General features: G+C 56.0%; 1 protein-coding gene across 1 annotated transcript; it reads left to right on the top strand.

The window, feature by feature from the left end:
* The first annotated feature begins 493 nt into the window (after positions 1 to 493).
* LOC122124596 (zinc finger protein 64-like) lies at positions 494 to 11,097 on the top strand. The gene is made up of 5 exons (XM_042699258.1): positions 494 to 554; positions 4,524 to 4,658; positions 5,937 to 5,999; positions 7,877 to 8,128; positions 10,057 to 11,097. Exons 1-5 carry the CDS (start codon positions 494 to 496, stop codon positions 10,749 to 10,751), a joined length of 1,206 nt encoding a protein of 401 aa, XP_042555192.1. The 3' UTR covers positions 10,752 to 11,097.
* The last annotated feature ends 625 nt before the right edge of the window (positions 11,098 to 11,722 follow it).

Here is an 11,722-nt window from a genome sequence, read left to right as displayed (position 1 = left end):
GTTTCCTTTCCTTGAGGCGGCGGGGGCTCGAGGGGAGCCGCGGGCGGAGAGAGGCGGGCAGGCCGCGCGCGGAGCCGGGGCGGGCGGGCGGACCTGGGCCCGCCGCGGGGCTCGTTAGCAGCCGGCGCCGGCCTTAACGAGCTCCCCGGGGGCCGCGCGCGGCGCGTCTGCTCGGCTAATGGCGCGGGCCGCCCGGGACCTCGTTACCGCGCCCGCAGCCCGGCGGCCCCGCGCTCGCCCGGGACCTCGTTAAAATGCAGATCCGGGGCGGCGGCGGCGGCGGGGTCCGGGCCGAGCGTCCGCGTTCCCCGCCAGCTCCCGGGCGGAGCGGGGCCCCCGAGGTCCTGGCGCGGCGGATAAGCCGCGCGGCCCGGCGGAGGGGCGGCTCTGCCCGGACATGCGCGGTCGGCCCGCGAGGGGGCGGTTCCGAACCCCGGGAGTCGGCGGGGTGCAGCGCGCCGCCCGCGGGGAGCCACGGGCCCGATCGCACGCCATGTCGCGGCGCAAGCAGCCCCGGCCACGGCACCGCGACGCCGAGGAGCCGGCGCGCGCGGGTGAGTAGCGGGGGCCCGCGGCTCGGCGGCGCCCCGGGCTCCGGCCCCGCGGTCGCGTCGCGGGCTCGGGGTGCGCGGGCTCCCCGGGCCCCCGCCCCGCGCTGGCTTAGGCCGCGCCCAGGAGGCGGCGCCGAGCGCATCCACACTTCCTGCGCGGCGCAGACCCGGGTTCGGGGCCGGGCGGGGACGCGGGGGTCCAGAGCTGAGCCCGCGCCTCGGAGGTGTGCGGGGCTGGCGGCCCGAGGGGACTCGGGGGGGTGTCGGGGGACCCCGCCGCCGGCCACCGCGTGGCTCACGGACCGCCCCCCCACCCCACCCCGTGGTTTGGGGACGAGCCGGCGGGAGGGAGGCTTCCTGAGCCCCAGAACTGAGTTGGGGCGCGCTGGGCCCCCGCCCCGCGGGCTCCCCTCCCCTCCGCCGGCCCCCTTCCCCCGCTCCGCCGGGGCGGGGGCCTGGGGCTTTGCCGACCTCACCCCGAGGAGGGGGCCGCGCTGGGGAGGATGTTGTTGCTTGTTTTTCGGGTTTTGTTGGTCCCGGGGCTTGAACTCCTCCCCAGCCGCTTTGCGCTCAAGGCTGGCGCTCCGCCACTGGAGCCGCGGCGCCACTTCCAGTTTTTGAGTGGTTAATTGGAGATGCCCAGGGCTGTCTTCGAACCGCGATCCTCAGACCTCGGCCTCCTCAGTAGCTAGGATTTCAGGCCCAAGCCACCGGGGTATAAAAAAAAAATTCATCCCGGACTCTCCTGTGCCTGGACTGTGCCCAGAGGAACCTAGGAGTCGAAGGGAAGTCGAGGGGCTGGGAATGGAGACTGGGAGCTCGGAAGAGATGGGGGGGAGGGGGGCGAGGGGGTGAGATCGCTGAATTCCCCGGGCGCTGGAGTTAGGTCAGTACACTGTGTGTGTGCGTGCGTGTGCGTGTGTGTGTGTGTGTGTGTGTCAAGGACCCGGCTATCCATCCTATCCTTGTATCTTGGGACTGTGACACTGAGCACGGGGCTGGCCTTTTATTTTTAGTCAAGGTTGTGCCTAACCGGGCAGGGCCTCCCGATTCCAAGAGCTTTGGGTGGAAAGGTTGAAGGGTAGATTTTCATCACTCCCACCCCCACCCCACCCACCCCCTTTTGGTGCCAGTCCTGGTACTTGAAATCAGGGCCTGGACACTGTCTTTGAGCTTTCTCAGTCAAGGCAAGTGCCCTACCACTTGAGCCACAGCTCCACTTTGACTTTTTGGTGGTTATTTGAAGATAAGAGTCTCACAGGTTTTTCAATCTCTGGCCAGCTTTGAACCACCATCCTCAGATCTCAGCTTCCAGGTAGCTAGGATTACAGGGGTTGTGATGATTCCCTGCCACTCCCAAATATATATATATATATATATATATATATATATAATGTGAAATCAGAAAGAAAAAAATTATTAAGAAGAGATCTATGGCATCTGCATTTCTAAGGATGGCTTGTCTCACCTCTAGGCAATTTGGGGAGCTCATCAGTGCTTTCCTAGGGCTATGGTGGCGTCTGCATTTCTCTAGGGCGAGCCCTCCTAGCTCACCCCACTGAGCCGGGCATCTGCACTTCAGAGGAAGGCTGCCTGGCCTCCAGGACCTGGGTGCCCGCCCCATCTCATGCCTAGGCACCTAGATGGCCGCAGGATGTTGTTTGAGGCTCAGCCACCTGACTTTGCTTGGATGCCATTTGTAATCACTAACTGCTCATTCTGCTTCTGTCACGTGCTTCTTGGTTGAGTACAAAACTGCCACTGACCACCTGCGAGTGCCCTCTTGGCTCTTGCCTTTCAATACCCTGAGCTTCTCACCTGACCGCTGCTCTCCACTGTCCTGATTTAGTGGCAGCGGTCACCATGGCAGCACCCGGCTTCCAGCAGAATAGATAGCAGCTGGGGAAAGGTGAGCTAACCGGACAGTCTGGGGCAGAAGTGCTGCCTGGCCTGCCTGGCACTCAGGACTCCGCTTCCAGGCTCAAAGGCTCTTCCAATGTCCCGGATGTGCTAGGTAGAAGCCCCCCTTCTCCCCCAGTGCTCATTGTGTTGGATGCAACATGTGGCTTTAATCCACCCCACAACTTGATCCCAGTTCAAGTTCACACGGGAAAACAGGTTTTCCCCTGAGAATCGAGTAACTTGTCAGTGAGCAATCTTTGTTTTTACTTTATCTTTGCCAGTCTTTTTTTTTTTTTTTTGGGTCCGGTCATGGGGCCTGAACTCTGGGCCTGGGCGCTGTCCTTCAGCTCTTCAGCTCAAGGCTAGCGCTCTACCTCTTGAGCCACAGCGCCATTTCCGGCTTTTTTCTTTTTGCTTATGTGGTGCTGAGGAATCGAACCCAGGGCCTTGAGCATGCAAGGCAAGTGCTCTACCACTGAGCCACCTTCCCAGCCCCTCTTTGCCAGTCTTGAGGCTTGAGCCCAGGGCCTGGGTGCTGTCCCTGAGCTTCTTCTACTCACGGCTAGCGCTCTATCACTTAAGTCACAGACCCACTTCTTGCTTTTTCTGTGTATGTGGTACTGAGGAATTGAACTCAGGGCTTCGGGTATGCTAGGCAAGCACTCTACCACTGAGCCACCTTTGCAGCCCCCTCAGTAAGCAATCTTGATACTTGCCGTAATGAGGTGCTTCACATAAAGCAATAAATTGAATCTAACCCCGGGAGACCAGCCGCACCTCCCCCCATCTCCCATGTTACCCCAGGGAACTTACCCAATTAAGGTCACACAACTAAGGAATGATAAAACGGAATTTGTCGTCTTAATTTTATCTGGGTGTTGCTTATTGGCGCACAGCTATAATCCCCAGCTGCTCCAGAGACAGAACTGAAGGTTCAAGGCCAGCCCAGGCAAAGTCATAGAGCCCTTATCTCAAAAATGAAATCTTCGAAGGTGAAAGTGGATGAATATTGTCAAAATAGACTGTCAGCAGCTATAAAACTAGGACAAGGAGCCGTGTGGAAGTTGTGTCCGGAAGGGGGCGGGCATAAGGAGAGTGATGGGGAGCTGATTGGAAGGCACTGCACAGATTGGGGAAATGTCACAGTGAACCCCCCCCCTTGGAGAGCTAATTCATGCTAATGAGGGAGAGTTTAAAGAGAAGAGGAGCAGATGGGGTATAGCTCAAGTGGTAAAGCATTCACCTGGCAAACATGAGGTCCTGGGTTCAATCCCTCAGACAGGATAGCTTCTGTAAGCCGGTCCCGGGTCTCCCCTCATCCCTGTTCTTTCAGGTTATTTGTTAATGCATCTAGTTTCCCTGGAGCTCTGTGATCCTGAAGTGTCTTCTTTGACCTGTTAACAAAAGCTACTGGGGTCGGCGGGTGATTATAAACCCTAGGTCCATCAGCCACAGCCTCCAGCTTCCTGCTGCATCTAATAAAAGTAGTATTGAACCAGGTAGCTCACTCCTGTAATCCCAGCACCTCAGGAGGCTGAGATCTGAGAATCACGGTTCAAAGCCATCTCAGACTGAAAAGCCCATAGATTCTTATTTCCAATTAACTGGCAAAAATTCAGAAGTGGTGGTGTGGCTCAAGTGGTAGAGCTCCAGCCTTGAGTAGAAAAAGCCAAATAGAGCACAGGGTCCTTCATTCAAACCCAGCTCCTGGCTTGAGCTCTTCCTTTTATTTCACTTTCCCGTAATTCGAGTCCTGCATCTTTGAGAAATGTTTCCGGGGACTGAGTGGAAATTGAGCCACATGGGGGCAGATAAGAAAAGAGAAGAGGGCTGGGAAGGTGGCTCAGTGGTAGAGCGCTTGCCTCGCACACATGAGGCCCTGGGTTCGATTCCTCAGCACCACATAAGCAAAAAAAAAAAAGCCGGAAGTGGTGCTGTGGCTCAAGGGGTAGAGCGCTAGCCTTGAGCTGAAGAGCTGAGGGAGAGCGCCCAGGCCCAGAGTTCAGGCCCCATGACCGGACCCAAAAAAAAAAAAAGAATTGAAAGGAAACTTTGCTGTCTTGATTTCAGCTTCAGAGCTGCTCAGTGAGGGCCCGAAGGCGGCGGGCTCTCCCCCAGAGGGCAGCAACAGCCGGAGGAGGAGCGCTGTAGACCCCCCTCCAGAGCCCACCCCAGGGGAGAGGGCCTTCAACTGCTGCTATCCAGGTAAAAGCGGAGCCGACACCCCTCCTCTGTGGGACTCTTCACAGGGATTGTGTGTGCCCGTGCACGTGCGCTCGGGTCCTAGGACTTGAACTCAGGACCTGGGTACTTTACTTGAGCTTTTGTGCTCAAGGCAAGGCTCTAACACTTGAGTCACAGCTCCACTTCTGACTGTTTGGTGCCTAACTGGAGATACCAGTTTCCTGCCCAGGCTAACTTCAAACCTCAGACCTCAGCATCCTGAGTAGCTAGGATTACAGGTGTGAGCCATCACTGCCTGGCTTAGAATCCTTCCTTCCTTCCTTCTTTCCTTCCTTTCTTCCTTTCTTACCAGTCCTGGGGCTTGAACTCAGGGCCTGGGCACTGTCTCTGAGGTTCTTTTGGCTCAAGGTTAGTGCTCTACCACTTGAGCCACAGTGCCACATTTTAATGTGGTGCTGAGGAATCAACCCAGGGTTTCATGCATGCTAGGCAAGCACTCTACCACTGAGTCCATTCCCAGCCCCAGGATATTTTTTTTCTTTTTTTTTCTTTTTTTTTTTTTTTCTGGTCATAGGGCCTGAACTCTGGGCCTGGGCGCTGTCCCTCAGCTCTTCAGCTCAAGGCTAGTGCTCTACCTCTTGAGCCACAGCGCCACTTCTGGCTTCTTCTGGGTATGTGGTGCTGAGGAATTGAACCCAAGGCCTCATGCATGCAAGGCAAGCACTCTACCACTGAGCCACCTTCCCAGCCCCTGGATTTTTCTTGACTCTTCAACGGCGCATGTGTGAACCAATGGCCCACATGTGAGCAAATGGTGTGCGTGTAGTGCCTGGCCGTCCCTCTTCGAGTCCTGTGCCTGGCAGAGCTCAGCTCACAACTCCAAACACCAGACTTGTAGCAGCTTCTAGGTTGAGGTCCAGAGCTCCCCAACTTACACAGGGCGTCTCCATAAGCCCATTGTCAATTGAAAATTCCTTAGGTTGAAATGCGAAGTGGCCAGACGCTGGTGGCTCACGCCTGTCATCCTAGCTACTCAGAGGCTGAGATCTGAGGATCACGGTTCAAAGCCAACTCGGATAGGAGAGTCCATGAGACTCTTATCTCCAATAAACTGCCAGAAAACTGGAAGTGACGCTGTGGCTCAAATGGTAGCGCACCAGCCTTGAGCAAAAAAGCCAAACAAGAGAACAAGGACCTGAATACAAGCCTTATTACCAACACACACACACACACACACACACACACACACACGAATGGCTAGAGGAAAAAACAAAAAACCTGTGTTTTCTTCTCTCCTAGGATGTCACTTCAAAACTGTTCACGGCATGAAAGATCTGGACCGCCATCTAAGAATCCACACGGGTAAGAGTGGCTCCCGAAAGCCCTCGGTGAGGGCGCAGGGCACAGCCGGGCTAAGTGCCAGGCAGCGCTAGGGGGGCTGGAGAGGAAAGGGGTGTGAGGAGATGACAGGGATTGTGCTACAGAGGCCAGTGGCCTCAGCTTCTCCGAGAACACCAATGAAATGACCACTTATAAGTGGCGGGAGGGGCTGGGAAGGTGGCTCAGTGGTAGAGCACTTGCCTTGCATGCATGACGCCCTGGGTTCGATGCCTCGGCACCACGTAAGCAGAAAAAGCTGGAAGTGGTGCTGTGGCTCAAGTGGTAGGGTGCTCACCTTGAGCTGAATCACTGAGGGACAGCACCCAGGCCCAGAGTTCAGGCCCCACGACTGATAAAAAAACAAAAAGGCAGGAAGGGTTGGGTTCACAGTTCAGTGCAAAGCACTGCGGGCACAGGACGTGGGGAGGGGCCTGCCACGGAGCAGGAGAAGCCGGGGCACCCCAGATCCTCCCACAGGCAACCCAGCCGGAAGCCAAGCCCAGCCACAGCCAACACCGGTGTATCTCTGAGGCCAGGGCCCTGACTGGCTTCAGAGATGGTGTGGCTCAGGTAACCCTGCGCCTGCCTGGCTCGTGGGCCTTTTCCACTCACCAAAGCTGCCAAGGGCTTGGGTTCTGGCACAGTAGCCATGCACCAGCAGCTGATGCCTATAATCGCAGCTACTCAGGAGGCTGAGATCTAAGGACCACAGTTCGAAGCCAACCTGGGAAGGAAAATCTGTGAGACTCTGATCTCCACTGAATCACTGAAAAGCCAAAAATGGAGATGTGGTTCAAGTGGTAGAGAGCCTTGAGCAAAAACCCCAGGGACAGCGCCCAGGCCCTGAGTTGAAGCCCAGAACTGGCGCGCACACACACACATACACACACACATAATACTAATAATTTTAGTAGCTATCTTCCATGGCGAATGCTCTGAGAAGTAGCAGTGTTCGCTCCGCCGTAATCCCTGGGCCTTGCTTCAGGAGGGCAATCCCAGCCGGCACCCGGGCTCACACCGCAGTGCTCACACCCAGAAGCCTAGCTGTGCAGAAAGCTGAGACCTACCTGGAAGATGGAAGATAGAAGTTGGTAGAACAGCCAACTATGAGCAAGAAACCTAAGTGACAGGGGCTGGCAAGGTGGCTCAGTGGTAGAGCGCTTGCCTTGCATGCATGAGGCCCTGGGTTCGATTCCTCAGCACCACATAAGCAAAAAGAAAAAAGCCGGAAGTGGCGCTGTGGCTCAAGCGGTAGAGTGCTAGCCCTGAGCTGAAGAGCTGAGGGACAGCGCCCAGGCCCAGAGTTCAGGCCCCACAACTGGACCCCCCCCCCAAAAAAAGAAAAAAGCCAGAAGTGGCTCTGTGGCTCAAGTGGTAGAGCGCTAGCCTTGAGCTGAAGAGCTGAGGGACAGCACCCAGGCTCAGAGTTCAGGCCCCACGACTGGACCCAAAAAAAAAAAAAAGAAAGAAACCTAAGTGACAGCTCAAGGCCCTAAATTTAAGCCTGGAACTTGTATACACATACATACATGCAAACTCACATATGTGCATGTGCTTGCACAGATACTCATGCACACCCGTACACACAAGTACTCCAACTTGCACACACATACACATGCACGTACACACAAGCACATCAGCCCGGGGGTTCCTTTGCACGTCTCTGGGTAGGTGGGGGTCACAGTGGTTGAGACGTGTGCTGCGTGTCACACTGAGCATTAGTGATCAGTGGCTGGCACACGCACGGGTTATCCATGTACTCAGCTACGTGTACCCTGCACAGGGTTTGGAAGGAGGAGGGGGAGGCCAGCCTCTAGGCCCCAAAACCCCTCACAGCCGTGTGTGCTTTGGTGTTGAAGGCGACAAGCCCCACAAGTGTGACTTCTGTGACAAGTGCTTCAGCCGCAAGGACAACCTGACCATGCACATGCGCTGCCACACGAACAAGAAGCCGCACAAGTGCCACCTGTGCAGCTACGCGGCCGTGGACAGCAGCAGCCTCAAGAAGCACCTGCGCATCCACTCGGACGAGCGGCCCTACAAGTGCCAGTTGTGCCCCTACGCCAGCCGCAACTCCAGCCAGCTCACCGTGCACCTGCGCTCGCACACCGGTGAGTGCCGCGGCGCCGCCTCGCGGCCGGTCCCACCCCCAACCCCGTCCAGAACCAGGGCTTTCTTCTATTTTTATTATTTTTTTTTTTTCCGGTTGTGGGGCCTGAACTCTGGACCTGGGCGCTGTCCCTCAGCTCTTCAGCTCAAGGCTAGCACTCTACCACTTGAGCCACAGCGCCACTTCTGGCTTTTTCTTTTTGCTTATGTGGTGCTGAGGAATCAAACCCAGGGCCTCATGCATGCAAGGCAAGCACTCTACCACTGAGCCACCTTCCCAGCCCAGAACCAGGGCTTTCTATAAGCTGCTCGGTAGAACTTCACTCGGCCCAGCACAGCCGTCCAGTGCTGAGGGCGTCTCTCACCTGTAAATGAAGTGTTTTGGTCACGTGGTGTAGTTCGGGACTGTAGCCAATGTGACTGCAAATGTTGAACTCTTCCTTCTAGGAGCTTTTCTTCCTCCTTTTTGTGGGAACTACTAAAACCATAGCTCCTGCCAGGCACTGGTGGTTCATGCCTGTAATCCTCCCTACTCAGGAGGCTGAGAGCTGAGGATTGTGGGTCGACGAAACCAGCCTGGCCAGGAAATTAAATCACAGAAAAAGCTGGAAGTGGCGCGGTGGCTCAAGTGGTAGAGTGCTAGCCTTCAGCAAAAGGAGCTTAGGAGGGGCTGGGAAGGTGGCTCAGTGGTAGAGCGCTTGCCTCGCATACATGAGGCCCTGCTTTCCATTCCACAGTACCACATAAACAGACAAAGCCAGAAGTGGCACTGTGGCTCAAGTGGTAGAGCATTAGTCTTGAGCTGAAGAGCAGAGGGACAGCGCCCAGGCCCAGAGTTCAGGCCCCACAACTGACCAAAGGAAAAAAAAAGGGGGGGGGGTTAGGAACAGCACCTAAGCCTCAGGACCAGCAAAAAAAAAAAAAAAAAAACGAAGGAAGGAGAGAGAGAGAAAAACAAAGAGAAAGAAGTAAAAGCTAAGGGACAGCACCTAGGCTCTCCCTAAGTTCAAACCCAAGTATCAGCGTGCACATACACACAAACACACACACAATTTTTATGCCCAGCAAAACTATCTCCTGGACCTGGGAATGTGGTTTAGTGGTAGATTGCTTGCCTAGCATGCATGAAGCTCTGGGTTCAATTCCTTAGTACCACACAACAGAAAAAGCCAGAAGTGGCACTGTGGCTTAAGTGGTAGAGTGCTAGCCTTGAGCAAAAGAAGCTCAGGGACAGTGCCCAGGCCCTGAGTTCAAGCCCCATAACTATCAAAAAGAAAAACGACTAGTCTGGACAAGAAAGTCTCTGAAGAGGGCTGGGAAGGTGGCTCAGTGGTAGAGTGCTTGCCTTGCATGCATGAGGCCCTGGGTTCAATTCCTCAGTACTACATAAGCAGAAAAAGCCAGAAGTGGTGCTGTGGCTCAAGTGGTAGAGCACTAGCCTTGAACTGAAGAGTTGAGGGACAGCGCCCAGGCCCAGAGTTCAGGCCCCGCAACCAGCAAAAAAAAAAAAAAAGAAAGTCTCTGAAGACTCTTATCTCTAAGTAACCAGTAGAGATGTGGCTCGAAATATGGGCAAAAGAGCTAAGAGACAGTGCCAGGCCCCGAGTTCAAGCCTCTATACTGGCACGCACACACACAGACATACACACACACAAACAATCTCCATTCTTCTTGCGATGTAGACTGCTGGGGGAGATTCCTGAGTTCAAAGCCAGCCTCTTTACTCAGCCACGGCTGTAAGGGAGTCGACTGGAACACGTGACGATTGTCATAGCCCCAAAGTTGAAGGAAGTTGGAATTCAGAAGACACAATCCCTCTAGTGGCTGCCTGGTCATGATACTTTTTTTTCGGGGGGGGGAGGGACGAGGAGGAGTTGGGGTGTTCCGTGCGGCCTCCCTGATCTAATGGAAGCATGCCTTTCCCTGCTAGGGGACACCCCCTTCCAGTGCTGGCTGTGTAGCGCCAAGTTCAAGATCAGCTCGGACTTGAAGCGTCACATGATCGTGCACTCTGGGGAGAAGCCCTTCAAGTGCGAGTTCTGCCACGTGCGCTGCACCATGAAGGCCAACCTCAAGTCCCACATCCGCATCAAACACACCTTCCAGTGCCCGCACTGCGCCTTCCAGGGCCGCGACCGCGCCGACCTCCTGGCGCACAGCCGGCTGCACCAGGCCGACCACCCGGAGAAGTGTCCGCAGTGCAGCTACTCCTGCTCCAGCCCGGCCGCGCTGCGCGTGCACGAGCGCGTGCACTGCAAGGACCGGCCCTTCAAATGCGACCTCTGCAGCTTCGACACCAAGCGGCCCAGCAGCCTGGCCAAGCACATGGACAAGATCCACAGGGACCAGGCGAAGACGGAGAACCACGCGGGGCGGGGAGGGGCGGGGCCTGGAGACCCGGCGGCCGCCGGGACCCACAGGGCCTTCCGCTGCGAGACCTGCGGTGCGGCCTTCGTCAGGGATGACTCCCTGCGCTGTCACCAGAAGCAGCACAGTGACCAGGGGGACAGCAAGGACGCACAGCTGGTCACCTTCCCCCCAGAGGGCAGCGCCACGGGCCAGCTGGGGGCGCTGGTCTCCGTGGGGCAGCTGGAGGGGCACCTGGAGTCCAGCCACGGCCTCTAGGTGACCACAGGGGCCCAGGCAGAGCTGGGGCCGCAGGGAAGGACCGGCCCCGGTGCTTACGCGTTCTGCGCCGGCCTCATGCTGCCCGCCCGCGTCTCCCCTGGCCGTCGGAAGGTGGCACCGGGCACGCCAGGCCCTGCCTGGCACACAGAGCTGACTTCCAGCTGCGAAACTGACCCCTCATCCAGAACAGACTCCTCAGTGAGACGAACACTACGTCTAGAGAGAAGGGCTGAGGCCGCCACGGCGTCCGTCCAGAGTCTGGGGTGCTGGGAAGAGGTCTGGTTCTTAACCTGGGTCGTGCGTGCTCCCAACTGCTCAATGGACAGACTTGTGTGTGGGCTTTTTTTTCCCCTCTATTTTATAAATAAAAAAAAAAAAACAAGGTAAATACCCGTAGAGCGATCTGCCAGGAACATTCAAAGTTTCATGCCATGCCTGGAATCATGATATCCCTCTATAGATAGAGTGATAGCAGGGCGTTTGCTTTCCCCATGGTAACTGGATTAGAGATTTTAGGAATCCTCCGTGCATTGGTCCTGCATGGAAGCTGACCTGCAGGTGGCGCCAAAGATCAAGTTATCCCTGGCGCAGCGCACAAGGGGGTATTATAGAGTGTTGTAGACTGGAAATTGAGTACTGGTGTATTCAGAAAGGAAAGTCTAGGGCCCGGTGAATTCAGGGTCTCATTCTGGGACACCACCACCCCCACACATTGGGTGTATCATTTATCATTACTACATACTGTCTTTGTTTGATATAAGTTCTTGTGGGCCCTCAGTTATGGGGTTTTGTTTTATAATTTTATTTTTTGTCAATCATGGGGCTTGAACTCTGGGCCTGGGCCCTGTCCTTCAGCTCTTCAGTCCAAGGTGAGTGCTCTACCACTTGAGCCACAGCACCACTTCCGGTTTTCTAGTGGTTAGTTGAAGAGTCTCACAGACTTTCCTGCCCTAGGGGGCTGGCTTTGA

Source organism: Dipodomys spectabilis, unplaced genomic scaffold (assembly GCF_019054845.1).
Source record: "Dipodomys spectabilis isolate Male_0828 unplaced genomic scaffold, ASM1905484v1 ptg000240l, whole genome shotgun sequence".
In the NCBI taxonomy this organism is placed as follows: Eukaryota; Metazoa; Chordata; class Mammalia; order Rodentia; family Heteromyidae; genus Dipodomys; species Dipodomys spectabilis.
This window is presented reverse-complemented; position numbering and strand designations above follow the sequence as displayed.

Excerpts from the sequence above, each read along its gene's own strand:
- LOC122124596 (XM_042699258.1), top strand. The coding sequence starts at position 494 with ATGTCGCGGCGCAAGCAGCCCCGGCCACGGCACCGCGACGCCGAGGAG. Across the intron at positions 4,659-5,936 it reads CTTCAACTGCTGCTATCCAG|GATGTCACTTCAAAACTGTT; the intron begins GTAAAAGCGGAG and ends CTTCTCTCCTAG. Across the intron at positions 8,129-10,056 it reads GCACCTGCGCTCGCACACCG|GGGACACCCCCTTCCAGTGC; the intron begins GTGAGTGCCGCG and ends TTTCCCTGCTAG.